Source organism: Orbicella faveolata, unplaced genomic scaffold (genome assembly GCF_042242905.1).
Source record: "Orbicella faveolata isolate gen_17 unplaced genomic scaffold, um_ofav_v1 contig_1, whole genome shotgun sequence".
In the NCBI taxonomy this organism is placed as follows: Eukaryota; Metazoa; Cnidaria; class Anthozoa; order Scleractinia; family Merulinidae; genus Orbicella; species Orbicella faveolata.
In genome coordinates this window covers 31507501-31523917 of record NW_028301536.1, presented here as the reverse complement: position 1 = coordinate 31523917, position 16417 = coordinate 31507501, and the positions used below count along the sequence as shown (strand labels likewise).

Below are 16417 nucleotides of genomic sequence, written 5' to 3'. Positions count from 1 at the left end.
TGTATTCAGCAAATCATTCTTGTTTACTCTGCTGAGTTGCAGTTTGCAATATTAAAAGGGAGCCGTGTGTTTAGAAGACAGCACCACGTGCCACAGTGGCCGTGTTTTCTATAGAGATATGACCTTGCCGGGGGGCATGCGAGAGAGCTCATCATAAAGGTCAGCACTGTTATTGACCACTCTGAAATGGATTTCTTTGATTTTTGAAGACCGTTGGAGACCTGTTGAGGGTTTTCCAACTTTTTTGCAGATTTATTTTATTAATCTTAGCTGGAATTCCTGTGGCAGTTGAATTGAGAACTATGTTTTCAATGGCATGCCGTCAAAGTTCGTCCACTTTTCCAGTTCTCAGTGAAAATGTTCGTCATCTTGGGTCAGTCAGGTTGTCCGTCTTGGAGTCACCGTAATTGGAAAAAAAATACATTTTTTTGGTGCATTTTCCCCTAGCTCCTCTGCTTTGAAATGTGTCCCCGCAAAGCAATCCCGTTGTGTTTGTTTGGATCCGATTTCACAGCTCCATGGCTACATCTTACTGCGCTACAACAGTACAGACAATGTTTTAAATTCAGTTCGTTCAATAATTAGTAAAACAGCTTTATGAAACTATCCAAATTAATGAAAATTAACGAGTTCCAAGGTTACTCAAGGGTGTTTTGAATTTCAAGTCGAGCTGAATTTTAATTTTTTTTATTTGACCCTCATCAGAACAATCCAGCAACTTCACAGTTCACATATGTCTTTATGGGCGGTGTGAGTGGTTGATAGAATATTCATAGCGGGGAGCTATTCAAGAAGACTGGGTCGGGCTTGGTTATTTAGCAGACGGCTAGGGAGTGTTGAAGACGAATTTCTCTCTCGGTTTTTTGGCCAACAAAACACCTTAACGGCTCTTCAAGTGGTTATATCGTGTTTATAACCGCTTTAAGGTTATTTGCGGCAGACGAACACAGTTTCCTATAGCAGAGCGACAGTAATATTTCGTTCTCGACAGGAATTGGACGCCATGTCTTGGCTGATGAAAAAGAAAGAACCTGTAAACTTGGAGCAGTTTAGAGACATTGATGAAGATGCTTTAGTGGAAGGTCTATCTCCAGAAGAAATAGCAGATCTCAATGCAGCCATTGATCCCGAGGTAAGAGTGATGAATTTGAGTCATGTTGTCTCGAGAGTGATCTGACCTCGACAAAACAATCACGCCAAGCTGTAGCTATCTGACTTACGCTTGATCCTTACATGAAATGGCATGTTTTACCTCTTAGTTGCTTTTGCCTTTTACTCTGCTGCACATCAATAACGTATTTTTGACATTTTGAACGTCTTAACGGGGAAGGTTTCGTTTGAAACCGCGAATTTTTGACTGTTCGTCTTGTGCAAATTCATGCTGAGTGACTGTTTTAGTAATTTGCACGCATGGTGCTTATTCACCCATCTAATGAATACTCACTTGATTTAAAGCACTGATATTTAAAAGACAGCCCGCCATAGTACTTCTAAAGCTGTCGTTTGTTCGATTCGAGATGTTAAAATCAATGTGATAGTCAACTTTTGTTTCGCTTGCAGTAGATATCCTTGGGCTTGTGTTTATGTTGTACGTTGGTTTCGATATTGGCCTGCGAAACATTTTTTAGAACAGTCGTATTTGTTTTCCGCGCGAGCCTGTCACTGAGGCATGCTTTGGAAAAGTGAAAACACCGTTCCATAAATACGGGATTTTTATGTTCTAGGAAAGCTCATAATATATGATGTGATTGGCCAGTAACTGAAATTATGTTCAAAGGAAAAATGGTGAAGATTTGACAGCAATCACACTTTCAGTAATTTATCCCTCTCTGTATGAGGCCCTAAAGGTGGGAGGGGGTATGCATGACCCCTGTCAGACGTTCAAACCTTTTCATCTTGCAGTTTTGAAAGGTCCTCACATCACTGTTGGAAATTATTTCAACTCCAGTCATGTTGTTTTTCATTATATTTTGGGCTCCATATTGCTGTTTCAATGCTGTTTCAATGCTGTGTTGGAATCTTATCATCTGAATGGGAGACTCAGTTTTCTTTCTAATTGTTTGTAGATAGGTACATGTAGGAATATGAGGGAATTTGTTGAAGTTTGCTCAACAATGGTAATGGGTATGCTAATTCCAGAATTATGTAGAGAAAGTTTTCCTTCAGTGCGGCACTTTGCAAGGTGACGTGACGTCCACAGTAATTAGCAAAATTCAGGTGCTAATAGAGCAGTTATGGGATGGTTTATGCAACATGCCTGTGTTACTAGACAGAGTATTGATTATGCCAGGTTATTGGACTATGTGTATTGATCATTTATGCATAGTCTGTATGTGACTTCTGGCAGCTTACAATGAAACAAGGAAATTCTACAGTAAATTATGTCACATATATTGAGTATATACTGGGTTTTGTCATGAAACTGCGGTCATTTACATTTACACTTAAGTAGCAATTAAATCACGTACAGATTGAGTTGCCGATTTCAGGAAAGTAAAGCAAGGGTTGAATATCTGCAAACAAAATAAATCAAAACCAGTTGAAGGCATCAAACATGCTTATAATCTTTGTTTACTGGTAGCGTAAAAACATTGGAAGAAGAGGCATGGGATTAAATTTTGTGATTCAAAATTTTGAGACATTTTTAAAGATTCCTCAGTCAAAATGACTGTTTTGCCTGGCAGAATGCACTGCTTCCAGTTCACGAGCGTCAAGGTAACCAGACAGACAAGGGAAGTACCGGACCATTCGACAGACAACACCTCCTGGATCACCTGGAAGAGCAGGCTAAGAATGAAAAAGAACGTAGTGATTATGTACCATACAAGAAGGAAACTCGCGGCAAAGTGTGGCGGCCAAAAGAGCAGCCTGGGAGAAAAGAACCTGCACCACTCCTCCCTGATGATCTGAGTGAAGTGTTAGATAATGCCACTGACGAGGAAATGATGGAACTGGCAGGTAAATATTGTGATTAATTTACTGGTCACATGTAACAAGCATGTTATACCTAGCATATACATGTGGGTCTCATTCTTACTAATGTACAGGTGGACCCCACTAATTCAAACTTGGATGTCTCGAATAATAATTATTGGGGAATAATTATTATTCCCCATTATTTCAAGCTTGATCCCATTTCCCTTGGATTTGCCTTTTTTTCAGTCATTTACTATTGGGCTATTTCAAACTTCCTGCCATTTTGAACTGATTTCTGTTTCCCTTGGCCTAAAATCAACCCTGTTTATCTCAAACTTTATTGGTAGAGTCGATAAGTAACCCTTGTCATGAAGTCAAACCGTGTCAGAACACAACTGGAGTCTTTTTCTGGCCCTTGGTCAATAAAAAAGTACATATTACATTTTTATCATGTTGATGACATTTTTAAATTTGTATTAACTTTTACTTTCAAATTTAATTTAGCTATTTCAATCTGTGTTTTCTTTTCACCTCAGAGTTTGAAATAGCAGAAATATAAACCTACAGAATTCAGAGTGAAACAAACACAGTGTATAATAATATGAGGCTTGTCAGATGACTTGATAAACAACTACAATTAGTTAGAAGTGTCTTTATCTCAGGTTACTAATAGGAAATATTGGTTCCCTACGAACAAATAGAGAATCAAATTTTTCACTAGCTCATCCGAGCTCTGAGTTGATCAATTGTAGTAACAGCTTACTCTCCCTTTTTGTCTCACCCTGCTAAGATAAGTCCCCTTTTGGCACAACTGAAAGGCCAGTCACTTCAATCTGGACAGGATGCTTTTCTACTCTGACAAGCTTGTTTATGATTCAATCAATGTTTTAGCTATTCTTGGTGTGCACGGCATGCTGACTCAAAACCAGAGTCATTATGCAGAGAAGCAGGAGGCTGGTAAAGCCCTCAGAGGTAGTGGCTTGAAGAAATACAAACCTGGTGAGTTTGAGACTGTCTGTGGTATACATTATCAGGGCTGTCATTAAGGGCCGTAACCCGTAACACCTGCTACGGCAGAGTATTGGGTATTCTTGACATCTATAACTGCCACAGATGTAGCAGTAAATTTGTAGCAGCGATGTAAATTAATTCTGAAAATCCCATTCGGGAGAATTGATAAATGTATTGTATTGTATAGATATTAAATGCTCTAAGCTTTTATTACTGGTAGGTAGATGGGTTAATTTCTTATCACAGAGATAACTCTGATGACTGATGTTGTGTAGGAAGTGAGTATTTCATGTTATGGGTCGGCAGGTGTTGATGTACGTTGCAAATAGGTCCTGAAAACTTTCTTGTTGATTGAGAGAGAAATAATTCATGGTAAAAATTACGAGTAAAAGTAAACTATGTTTGGACCGCTCTTCAGTCATTCTCAAATTCAATGTTGAGAGTAAAAATTAATTTATTTTCACTATGTCAACATTGAAAGTGAGAGTGACCTTACTGATGAGGGTGAAATACATTTAAAATTTAAGAAATTGCAAAGTATAGCTGTGTTACCGTATCAGTTTAGTGTCTTTTGTTTTCACGAAATAATTAGTCTTCACAAAGCTACCAGGTTAGTGGACACAAACATAGTTAAAATTATGTAAGTGTTGATGTTTTCACATAGGTTGCGTCATATTTAAATCCAAATTAGCAAATGACATTTGCTGATTTACTTTCAGGATAAAAATATCAGGAGATTACCTGTTGGTAAAACTTGACGTGGAATTTATTCATGCCTTGATTATTTAATCATTACTTGGTGTTGTAATGTTAGGTATCGTAAAAGCAGCAAAAATAAAAAAGCCTGACCTTACAGCTGTGAATGAGTTGGATCTTGAGAAAGCCTTGGATCAATTGAAGAGCAATGATGCTAAACTCACAAATCTAAACTTGAACAATCATCGAGAGGTTACCACAGAGGTCCTTGAAGATGTAGCAAAGGCACTGAAGAATAACACCAACCTTAAACATCTGCAGTTGGCTAACACACAAATGACAGACATGACTGCTAAGGTACTGATGGTACTTTTATTCCATAAACTGTGCTTAACTCTGTGTGCTATGGTCAACCTTGCGACTGTCAAATTTGTTGTGAATGAAAGTCCTCACCATTAGAGATGCCATGAATAGTAATGTGATTTGCAACTGCCAAAAGTTTGTGGTTTTAAGCCATGACTGGTTGGATTTAAACTGAGTCTATAGTATAGCCTCAGGCCTTTCTTTGTTTTATCAGCTTTAAAGAAAACAGTATGATTTAAAAGTTGATTGTTTTTAATTATTATTTTCTCTTGGCTTAGTTGTTTGCAGAGGCTCTTAGTAAAAACAGTACTCTGGAGAGTATCAATCTTGAGTCCAATTTTCTGACTGGAGATGGGATTATGGTAAGGAAACTGTTATAATGTTTCTATAGGCACACAGGTACCTTTGGACTTGGGTGGGGGAGGCAGTGACCTTCTTGCCCAAAAAAATTACACTCGAGTGTTGAAATTGAGATGCAAACCCACTAAAATTACATGAAAAACTAAAGAGTTTACAATTCTCCCATCTAATGAAACTGCTATAATTTTAAATAATAGTTATATTGAAAGCTTAGCATACATACTGAATGGCCTCTATCAGCAGTCTCATTTTTTGTCATTTTTTGCCCTAAAAATTTGGTAGCAACTGCAGAGTCCACTGGGGCGGGGTTAGATGGAAAACAAACACTGCAGAACTTTCATCATCAATTAAGACAAAGATATTCATCAGTTATGCCTAGTCTTTGGATATTGCCAGATTTGAATTAAATGCCATGCCTATAAGTTCTCGTCCCTCTGCAGTCAATAGCAAAAATATGGTAATTTAATTATTTTCACTGACCAACCATTTTGTAACATATCAATGTCATTAGGAGGAAATAGTTATTAATCACTGTGGAAATCAAAGGGTTACTTCAAGCTAAATTTAAAAAAAACCAACAACACCACCACTAGTACTAATTTGCTTCTCATTTCTAGGCAATTATGACAGTCCTAGAAACCAGCTCCAACTTGAAGGCACTGCGGCTAGCCAACCAGGTACGTAGTGACTATGTTTGCTTAGACTGCAAGTTGAATCGCTTAGAACTCTCTGTCCGAGGATATAAGAAGGGCACCGGATTTAACTAGTTTTAAGAGACAGGTTAAGCAGTCCTGCTTGTAAATAATGTATATTACCATTTGTATTAAGTAATGTAATTATTAAGAACAAGTTGGAAATACTAGCATTTTTGTATGCTAATCAAAAATCCAAGTTAAATAAAGAGATATATGTATGTATGTATGAAATTGCTTCAAGCCTTGTTATAGGCATTTTAGTCACCATCATTGTAATTGAAATTGTTTTGATGACAAAAACATGGAGAAGAAAGAGACCAGGGCCTTGGTCATTTGTTTAAGCTGCCAAGCTCAAAAATGATGTAGGATTTTATTCCAAAGAGCAAGTTTACAAAGTTAAAGATTAAGTCCTCCATTAGTTGGTCTCCCTCCCCAATATCCTGGCAGCAGTGCCACAGAATACGGTCAATTCTCTCAAAGTGTATTTTGGATACCTCCCTGGGACAGACATGAGTATCCCACTTGTTTTGACTGAATTTAATGTGCTTCCTTGTAACTGAACTCTCTGCAGGGCAGATCAATGCCTCTCAAAAGGAGGCAGGTAGACCTGAACTCAATGATGTCTACCTCAGAGAGAGTTCACTGTATTGCACTTTATGACAGTGATGTGTGTTTTTTGGTTGTATTGTTTTCTTGTAGTGTGCTATAATTGGCAGCCAAGTAGAACAGAAAATTGTCAGCTCTTTGGAGAAGAATACGACATTGTTGACATTTGGCATGAGCTTTGACACCCAGGGACCAAGGATCAGAGCTGCAGAGCTTATGGTCCGAAACAATGATACAAGTAAGTTAGTTCAGTACAGTACTGCTACGGTAAAGTTACTTCTATGATGTAATACGTTAGATTAAAGTGTCCATTGGAGAAATCTTGGTTGAGTGGTGGTCTTAAGCTTTTCTGATCAAAAACAGGTCTGAGGTGGCAATTTACAGGTAGTTTTCTTTTTTCTTAAAGTTAATGGGAGATACTTTTTGATGTGCATCAATGAGCAATAGATTGCTGCACCTCTTGAAATTCTAAGAGCATTTATTTAAAATATTTTATCTTTTGGCTGAACTGGACTGCGATGAAAAGAAGAATTCTGACTGGTTCACTTAGCCCTTAATTTTGGGTAAATTAATCATTAAATTCACTTTTTTTTATAGTTCGACTGGACAGGGTTGAGAATGGTGTTGAAGATGAAGACGATGAGGAGGAAGAGGAGGAAGAAGAAGAGGAAGAGGAAGACGATGAGTGAAAAATGATTTTAGAAAACTGTTCATTTGCTTTTCTTCTTTAAGCTGCTATGAAGGGTCACTTATTGTGTGAATTAACTTCAGGGCAACAAAGTACTTTGCAATTAATCAAAGCATCTCTTTGGGAAGCATGTACTAAGATTCCTTGGCAATTCTTTTTCACTTCCATGATTGTAGTTGGTGTTACCAAAACTAGGTGCATGAAGTCAAGCTAGGGATGAAATATAGTTTTTGTCAGTAATTATTTAGATAGGTATAACAATATCGATGAAAAACCTGTATTTGTTGCTAATCTTAGTCTAAAGAATGAATGAATCATACACTTGTGATTTGTCTACCTGCTGTGAGGGAGTTACTTTAATTTATAATAGGCGGATAATTCAAACAATTAAGCTGAGTTCTAACACAGCATGAATTTAAACGATATTCCTGTAATGTGGAAGGAAACAAAGTTGAATTTTACGTGAAACTTTGAGATTCATATCCGCCATAATTGGTGCAGTTCTTCAGCAGTTGTTTTATACCATCCAACACTTCCTTCATTCAGTTGCTGCACGTGCAAATTATGTATGATGGCTGCAACAAAAATAGTTGACGTAAAATTTGGCTTTACTTTTTCCTGTTTCGTTTGGGGATTTCCTGCATGTTTTAACGTCTTGTGTTGGAATTAAATCCCACTTGTTCCTTTCGGCTGTTCAAACACCGAAGTTGTACATGTATGAGCTTTAGTGTTTTTCCCTTTGCTCATTTGTTTCGTTTCTTAGGGTTATTTTACTAGAAATGCTTTTCATTTTACCGTCACTTACATCAGCCATATAGCAAATTATATAATTATGTAGTTTTGGATTTTTTTAGATCGTGGGAGAAAATCTTAAAACACAAGTGATAGCTTTTTTGCAGTTGTGGTAGCAATTTGTTGAAGCAGCATGAAGAAAGGCCCAAACCATTTTTGTTTTTGGTTTTTTTTTCAATTTTTTCTTCGCAACTGCTTTCAAAAGTTGATTTTCGTCTAAAACGATTTCTGCCGCTTGTGTAGTGTATTCCATTCCTTGTATTCATTATCGCAACGATATTTATCATGATAATTTTGCATTTCTGTGTCGAAACATGTTTGTGTACAACGATTTTTTTTCCAGTCATACAACATATGCTTGACTTTTCAATAAGTTGTTTCAACACTCTTCGCCGCAAGTTTCACTTCCGTGTAATCACTGTCATATTTGCAAGCGATGGCTGAGGTTATGTTTTTAATATGATATATTGAATAATCTAGTGATTGAAAAACTGAAGTGAAATTAAAGCTTAATTATGGTGTTTGTGACTGGTTTACCTTCTCCAAAATTTACGGTTCCTCTGGATTGTCAGAAAGGAGGGAACAAGTAAACAAGTAAACACAGGACTGTAAAGAATTCTGGGTGTACTTTACCTTGAGCATGATTAAGACTAGCCGCAGAAGTTTTGAACTTCTCTTAATAACCGGGTCACCTCATCATCGTCGTTCTTGTCGGTAAACAAATTTCTGAGTGAATGGAGAGTAAAGAAGAATGGCTGGCCTTATCTATTTACGGAATGTTCGTGCCTAATTTTTCCTCGATAATGAAAGACTTTCAGGACTTGTACCAATTTATACAATCATTCCATTCCCTTGCGCCTTTCGATTTGAATGTATCGAAATGATATGCTATTTCACGTTTCAAAGAACGGATTAGTGTGGGTGGTAGGCCTGAACCGTAGAAATAAAGCTGCGTTTTCAAATTTCTCTTTGGTTGAACTAAGCCATTTTCGAGTTGCTTTCGCCTTTCTTGGTACCTGTCCACGCCAAATGACAGTCGCACTATCCTGGCGTTGACCAAAACCCACGCTGTTTCGAGTAGTGCTCGAAATCCTTAAAACTCTATTTTTATAACTATTTTATACTATTAGACGTTTTATATTTTTAGAAATTGTATTTAGCAGGGCCCCTCTGGATACCAGCCACTGTGCTGAATGGGCCACCCTGCATAAATAAAGTTTTACCTTACCTACCTTACCTAACACCATTGACATCCATAGAGGTAATTCTAGACAACGCGGAGAAATTTTATTGGCTTCAGCTAACCTCGATTCATCACAAAACTCACGGATTGGCGAATTCGTGCTTTCAGAGTTATATAGTCTCAAGCAGCTCAGTAACTAATATTTACTGCAATTTTTCAGTTCATTTTAACTAAATTTTAATGAAAATTTCCTAGGAGAGGCGTGTAAGAAACGAACAAATCGTTTGGAAACTTTGCCAATTCTTCTGTGATTCGCGACAACGTGAAAACAGTCCATTCTAATTCAGTCTGAGAATCGTTACTTCAGTAGAACAGTGGCAAATGTATGTAACCCGCAAAAACCGAGGGTTAGCTGATGTTTGACATCAATGATCAATCGAAGAGTCCAGCTCTTGAATTTACGCCATGTTGTTTCGTTGTTGGTTGTAGCGACTTTGCACTTGAATGGTTTTCTCACGTGCTCTACAATTCACGATTCACATGCGGTGGTGCCACAGGTTCATTTTCAGTCTCAGAAGCCATCCTCTTGTGTATCTAATTCATACTTCTCTCTAAGTTTAGTTAACTGGATAGCTATTTGAGTATGTGTTCCTTCGGCGACTGCCTTAGATCCAAGACATGATCTGTACTGTTCCTTGGTGAGGTTGGGGTCACACTTCTTGTCGTGAAAATGATGGAAAAGGTCTCTGTCAGGGGCGCGGATAATCCTAGAGTAGAAGAAAAGAATGCAAGCTCAGCTTCTAATTTCTCATTAGACAAATGAAGCATAAATTGCAATTCACGAGAGGAGATTTTGAGGCAAGTCAGGCATTGTAGCAAAATTTGACTTCAATTACCAGGACGTTTCTTTTTCGTTATTGTTTAGATTTTATCTTTGGTTTGGTGTAAATTACAACTGTCGCTCATGTTTTGTGGTTCCGTGGTACTGAGCTTGAACTCCTGGATTCAAGGCTAGCACAATAGAGCAGAATCTCACCTGGTATTTGCTTGTTGCAGGTATCTCTGATACAGTCCCAAGTCTTCAGAGCCCCAGCCTTCAATATTCAAATCAAATCCACCAACTCGGAGATAATCGTCTCTGTATTGACACGTCATACCAAACCCGTATTCCCGCCAAAACCCGTGCGCACGATCTACAGAGAGCGAAAATATTATTAAAAACTTCTCAGATCGAAAAATGGTGTTTCTTTAAACCTAGATGATAAGACAAGACAAGACCAGCGAAACAAAAGACATTGTCATCGCCGGAAGGGGGTAGTTTTATAATGTCGGTCGCTCTAGGTAAAGAGTTTTCTTGTTAAATGGACAAGAAGTTGATACGCAGCACTGTATACAAACATGTAGAAAACTCTTGTTAGATGTTACATTAAGAGGTAAAACGATTTTCTGTACTTGTTTTTAAGTACAGTAAGTGTTAGTGCTTATTGTACTTGTTTTCAAACGCCGACGAACGCGGACAAATGCCGCCGGAAAAGAACCAAAAGTGATGTTGTTGACACTTAACTCTAACGTTGATGGAACAAGAAAAAGGACGATTTATGGCCTTTACTTCACGACCTGCAAGAAAAATACCCCTAGTTCTCTCGTTCTGTGTGGTACCAAGAAACCACAAAAAAAAAATCGTTCAGCTTTACGTGGAGCTGTATTAAAAAGACGCGTTCATTGTTGGCATAACGTTATGGAAATAAATGTACTCGTTACACTAAACGCAATGCGCAGCGCGTGACCTTGACCTAGCCGCACAATACAACTCCTGAGGAGGGTCCACAGAGGAGATATGTAAGAAGTCTTGGACTCTACACAATCAATACCATTTGTTGCTTAGATATCAGATTGATCTAAAAGGTCAATCGAGAAAGTAACTTACCAACTTTTAATTGCTCTGCAGGAGGTGGAATGTTCCCATCTTCGTAAACATTCTTCGGATTGAATAAACTAAACACCATTGGGTAGTAAACTTTCTTCTTCCTTTGTGAATACATGCGACAACGGCGAAGAAAATCAACGCGAAAAGTTATGTCGACGTCACAAAAGAACATTAGAACGTTAGTAGGATTGCTGCTCCAATACATGACACCATCGTGGAGGGCTCTCCCTCGAGAGAAGGGCTTGTCTCTCATAATCAGCTGGTACTTTTTATAACCGTATGTGGCCTCGATATCTTTCAGAGTTGATTTTACGTGGTTAAAGTCTGATGCTCCGTACAGCACTACCGTTAGAAAGACATTTTTGTCGCTTTTGATGCAGACTTCGACAAACATATCTACAAACTGTTGGAATCGTTCAAGTCTCCCAGACAACGGGAGAATTAAATTGATCAATTCATTTTGGTTTTTACTATCGTCTGGGACGGCAACTGGTTGTATGAAGCCCAAGGGACGAATCAACCGAACGGTAATAAATTTATTTGCCGTCGGATCTTTAAAGTAAAGCTCATAATCAATGCCTGTGTTGACATCGATTCGATAAACTCCATCAATAACGTTTTCACGAGTCACGTGGTATGAAGTGTTCGTGTTGATGAAGTTGATTGCAGTGTCTTGCGCCTCGAGAAGATGCCTCTCTCCAGATTTCACTCTGCGTGTATTCACGTTTTGACCGTGAAATATATATTCCTTCGGTCTTTTCCGAGGCGAAAGCTCGAAAAGGTGCGTTTTAGCGAAACTTTGAAAGTGAATTCGTTCAGCTACTTGAATATCGCTTACTCTTGCAGAGGTTTTTATCGTAGAACTTAAATCTTTTGCAACAGCAAGACTTTGTTCCTGGCTTTTGCCGCTGTTGTCTCCGAGTGAATTGCTTTCGACTTCAGCCAGTAATTCTGTGTTCTGAGCTCTCAAGTTGCCCACTTCTTGTTTGAATTTTTTTGCCTGTGATTTCTCCTTTTCTAACTGAGCAGTTAGTCGTTCAATAAGGTCGTCTTTCTGATTAATACGAGATTTTAATCTTTTGACTTCCTTCTGTAACAGTGGGGATGCGTGTTCGGTCTTTCTAAGTTCCCTTCTTTTGACCGGCTCTTCTGATCCCTTCGTTTCTGTAGATGCTCTCTTTGTATAAGATTTCGCATGATTTGATGTTAAACTCTTGGTTAAATCGCGTCTAAGTTCTTGGTGCTTTTTTACCAACTGACCGCCATGACTGTAGATTTGGTAAACAAGAATCACCATCAAAGCTAGTAGTGAATACAGTGTGACTCTTTGAAGTCGCAAAGAAAATATAGCCATCGCTACAGAACATAGTCATCTTCTTGTCTTTGGAGATCCCATCTTCCTAAACAATGCCATTTTCACTGATTTAGAAAGCTTTCTCGCGAAAAGTATCACCAGCGATTTTCGCTTATACACGTTGTTTCCAAGTTCTGGCAGGTTTCGTTGACTGGTACCTGTTTACCAGTATAACTATCCTAGAAGTTCTGCTGATTCCTCTCGAAGTGCCTTTACCGGTAGTCAAAATTATTCGTTTTGCTATCGCGGCGTGAAAATTTGTATCTATGCCAATATTTTCAGGTGTACGGCTTTCGACTGTGAGTTGTATTTCAAGAATTTTCTTACTTGAAAGTTCTCCGGCGAGGAATTCTTTCACCGCCTGACAACCTCTCAATCCGCTGTTATTAGAGAGGAAGCAACATTTTCAAAATAAAGTGTTACGCAACAGATTGGAACGCGACGGTAGCAGCAATATCCAGGCTATAATGTTGGACGAGTTGTGAAAATGCTGGCAACTTTTCATACCAGTGTGGAAAACTCCACAAACCAGCGAAGCGGTAAACTTCCTTTGAAAGAATACAATGACTGGTTTAATTGTTTCATTCAAGACGTCCGATGTATCAATGTAGCTTGTTTCTGTAGAAAAAGAGTAAACAACAGTATAGTTTAATATGAACTAATCACACTAATAGCTATTAAAAAAACCCTTCAATCGGGAGTGTAAAGTTTCATTTCCTTATCGCGGTAAATTAAAATTTGTAGGCGCAAGGGACCAACTAACACGTTTATAGAGCGCGTAAAAGTAAACAAGTTTCCATTGACCCGCGTGCACTTGTTACTTGTGTTTACCGGGTGATCAAGTTCAATCTACGCAAGATTTTCACCATTCCTGACCGCATGTTTTGGGGTTTTCTTACATTATTTTGCAGTTTAATGCAGTAACTGCCCAAATTTTTTTTATGAAAGAACAAGAGCATCAAGGTCCTTTATTAGTTTGAGGGGAAGGCGGGGCTGCCTCGAAATATGCACTTCGGGAATAGCTGGTAATTAGTGACACTGAGAGATACAATTGATAACAACGATCGATAAACCAACTAATGCATGTAGTATATTGCTTTGGGCGAAAACAGAACTTGAGCAATTTTGTCCCTTCGAACCGGCGTTATCCAAGTTCAGCTTAAGGTCGATTTTTTTTTTATTTCCACACATGCACAACAAAATACAGATTAGGTTTGAAAAAATGTGGAGGTTTGTCTCGAACATGTGTGATACGATCAGCGTCTCTTATATTCAAGAAACAGGACTCAGAGATTCTGGCAAGCAAATTATTTTGGTACTTGTATACACCCACTTGTGATTTAGTGATACTAAATATATTTGAAATAACTAATCTACCAAATAGACGTCTGCTATGATCTCGCTACCCTCGCCCCCCCCCCCCCCCCCCCCCATCATTATATCCACGTAAGCTAGTTAAATTCCTGAACGTATACACGTAAAACGTAATCGGTTGAAATATTTCTTTGTCGCACTACCAATATAAGATGCTTACTTTCGATAATTAGCTCTGGGCTTATATTTCTACAAGACAATATTTTGGTGTATTTTATTTCGCCGTGCATTTATTATAGGATGGGCCTACAGGGAGAGATTTTAATTACGTTTTAAAAATGTACGGGTATGTATTTGAAAGGGATTTTACATGCATGCAATAACATCGTGTGGCCAAACTCTCTATACAGTCGATATGATTCACAGCACAAGTTTTTTGCCTTTAACTAACAGCAAAAGGAGGAATAAAGTACCGTAAAAAGTTAAGGGTAAAAAAAGTTAATATATTAAAAGACGTTTACCCGCAGCACGAGCAATTCAGGTTGGGGCAGTTTGTTTTGGTGTCCATCTGTCAATTGGATATCGAAATTTAAATCGACATGAAATCCTTTTTTTGTCTTTATTCTTACTTCAAATCCACACCTCTTCCTTTTCTTTCGTAAAACTCTTTAAAATCTTCAAAAGGATCTTAAAATTCCATGAGGCATTCTTAGATCAAACAGATAATAAGAGAATAGGGCCAAACAAAGCGTTTGAAATGTAGCTCTGAACAGTGTTCCACCCGATGAACATCACAAGTTTCCGAACAAAAATAATAAAATGCTCTCCTGCAGAAGGATTTGATTATTCTGAGGAAGCTAGTTACTGTAGCTATATGACCATCATTCTTTAAGTACTAACTCTAAATAAACTTCCATGGGCGTATATTCTGAAGGGCTTCAGAAATTATCAGAATTTTGCTGGTTCTAGATGTGGCTATATATTCGGAGGACACGCACTTTCGGGAGAGCTGTTTTCAGCATTTTATGGTATACTAGACTGCATATGTATATTTGCCTCGTGAATTCAAACTGTCATTGTTGCGTTCCAAGGAGATCACGAGGATCAGTCAAAAAATCGAGAAAATAGCGTGACCCAAATCCTGGGAATACCAAGTCCCTAAATATGATTGTCGCTCAAAATAGTATCCTATTAAAGTGGCCCCATGATATCTCGTGATAAATCGCGTTTCCGGCAGTAAGTGTAGCCGAGAGTTTGCAACAACACTACTCAATATTCACTGCAATAGAATGAAAGCTAAAAAAATATCTCCAGAAAATGAAAGAAAATCACGTTGTCTAATTTCATTCTTATAATCTGGTACTGTTTCCCCAAATTACTTATTCGTATTCCTGTAGAATCATTTTTATCCGATGTATTTGTATATCTATTTGCATTTGGCAATGTAAAATGGAAATAAAGAACGCCCAACCCTAAACCTAATCAACGCTGATATGATATTTAAAGTTAACGAGGGATCTCATTTTGTTCATAGAAACGGTTTGTTCACTCTGTTAAGTAATGCCATTGTGTTTGACAGAAATATGTGGTGATAGGAATCACTATTAAGAAGTTTATCTCGCATTAATAACACATTAATAAATCATGAAGTTAAGGCAAAGGAAATCATTACCGTCACTGTAGTTTGACTCTCATCAGTTCTCTGTTTACTCTTTGTTCTAATCTTGACTACGAAGATGGGAAAATAGACAAAACAGACATAGTTTCTCGGCGCATTTCCAATCACCTTGAATTTCAAGAAAGTAAATATTTTCGGCAAGATTTCAGTATAACCCAACACTTATTATGTATGTAGTTTTTTCTCGAGTGTCTCTAACAATGAATTCGAAGCTGGCTTATCGTGCATCGCGTTACAATCTTACCGTGCACTGTAGCTGAGAAGCGGCCTTTTAAAATTGTGAACAGGAGAGTATGAAAACTCGTTCGCCTTGCATTCGCAAAACTGGCTGCATTCTCCGAGTGGCTGCTAGCCGCGCCTATTCGTACTGGCGGGTTACCAACGATTTGAATAATCAGACAATATAAATCCTTTCCTGGGAAGAAAACCAAGCTCTAGGCATACAGTATTTATATTAAAACTGTTTTGTTCGGTGGGCTTATTTTGGGTGGCTGGGCTCAAGGGTGTCGGAATAATTTCAGATACATTGTAAGAATACCAAATGAAAGAAACCTCCACTGCCGTCGTGACACCAGCAAGTTCTTACTACGATCACGGTTTTGGAATATACCTTCAAACCTGCTGTAAGTCACCACCCAAAATGTCAAGCCTAGGTGGTCGCTTACGGGAAGTGGTCACCTACTAGACCTTAAACCATATTGGGTCAAAATTTCGCCTCATTAGCACATGGTAACTACAGATCCCATATTTTAAATATGTTATTCATATGAGAAGTCAATTTCGAAAAAATGCGGTACTTCCCATTGAGAAATTTCCGTCCGTTGTACTAGCCAG

General features: G+C 38.2%; 2 protein-coding genes across 2 annotated transcripts; one reads left to right on the top strand and one right to left on the bottom strand.

Annotated features, from left to right (window-relative positions):
• The first annotated feature begins 776 nt into the window (after positions 1-776).
• On the top strand, positions 777-8648 carry LOC110047151 (tropomodulin-2-like). Its single transcript, XM_089276588.1, has 8 exons — positions 777-1132; positions 2685-2958; positions 3808-3915; positions 4742-4980; positions 5265-5348; positions 5964-6023; positions 6741-6885; positions 7245-8648. The coding sequence occupies exons 1-8, from the start codon at positions 1004-1006 to the stop codon at positions 7334-7336; spliced, it is 1131 nt and encodes a 376-aa protein (XP_089132714.1). The 5' UTR covers positions 777-1003; the 3' UTR covers positions 7337-8648.
• A 741-nt stretch (positions 8649-9389) lies between these two features.
• Positions 9390-13234, bottom strand: LOC110047105 (chondroitin sulfate N-acetylgalactosaminyltransferase 1-like). The gene is made up of 3 exons (XM_020752839.2): positions 11238-13234; positions 10347-10503; positions 9390-10077 (listed from the first exon to the last, which is right to left on the bottom strand). The coding sequence occupies exons 1-3, from the start codon at positions 12589-12591 to the stop codon at positions 9882-9884; spliced, it is 1707 nt and encodes a 568-aa protein (XP_020608498.1). The 5' UTR covers positions 12592-13234; the 3' UTR covers positions 9390-9881.
• Between the last annotated feature and the right edge of the window lie 3183 nt (positions 13235-16417).

What these genes read in the sequence shown, in the direction of transcription:
- LOC110047151 (XM_089276588.1), top strand. Translation starts at nt 1,004, where the DNA reads ATGTCTTGGCTGATGAAAAAGAAAGAACCTGTAAACTTGGAGCAGTTT. An exon ending in TGACAGACATGACTGCTAAG is followed by an intron (nt 4,981 to 5,264) that starts GTACTGATGGTA and finishes CTCTTGGCTTAG; the next exon opens with TTGTTTGCAGAGGCTCTTAG. An exon ending in GGTCCGAAACAATGATACAA is followed by an intron (nt 6,886 to 7,244) that starts GTAAGTTAGTTC and finishes TTTTTTTTATAG; the next exon opens with TTCGACTGGACAGGGTTGAG.
- LOC110047105 (XM_020752839.2), bottom strand. Translation starts at nt 12,591, where the DNA reads ATGGCTATATTTTCTTTGCGACTTCAAAGAGTCACACTGTATTCACTA. An exon ending in TGCAGAGCAATTAAAAGTTG is followed by an intron (nt 10,504 to 11,237) that starts GTAAGTTACTTT and finishes CGCTCTCTGTAG; the next exon opens with ATCGTGCGCACGGGTTTTGG. An exon ending in CTGCAACAAGCAAATACCAG is followed by an intron (nt 10,078 to 10,346) that starts GTGAGATTCTGC and finishes CTTCTACTCTAG; the next exon opens with GATTATCCGCGCCCCTGACA.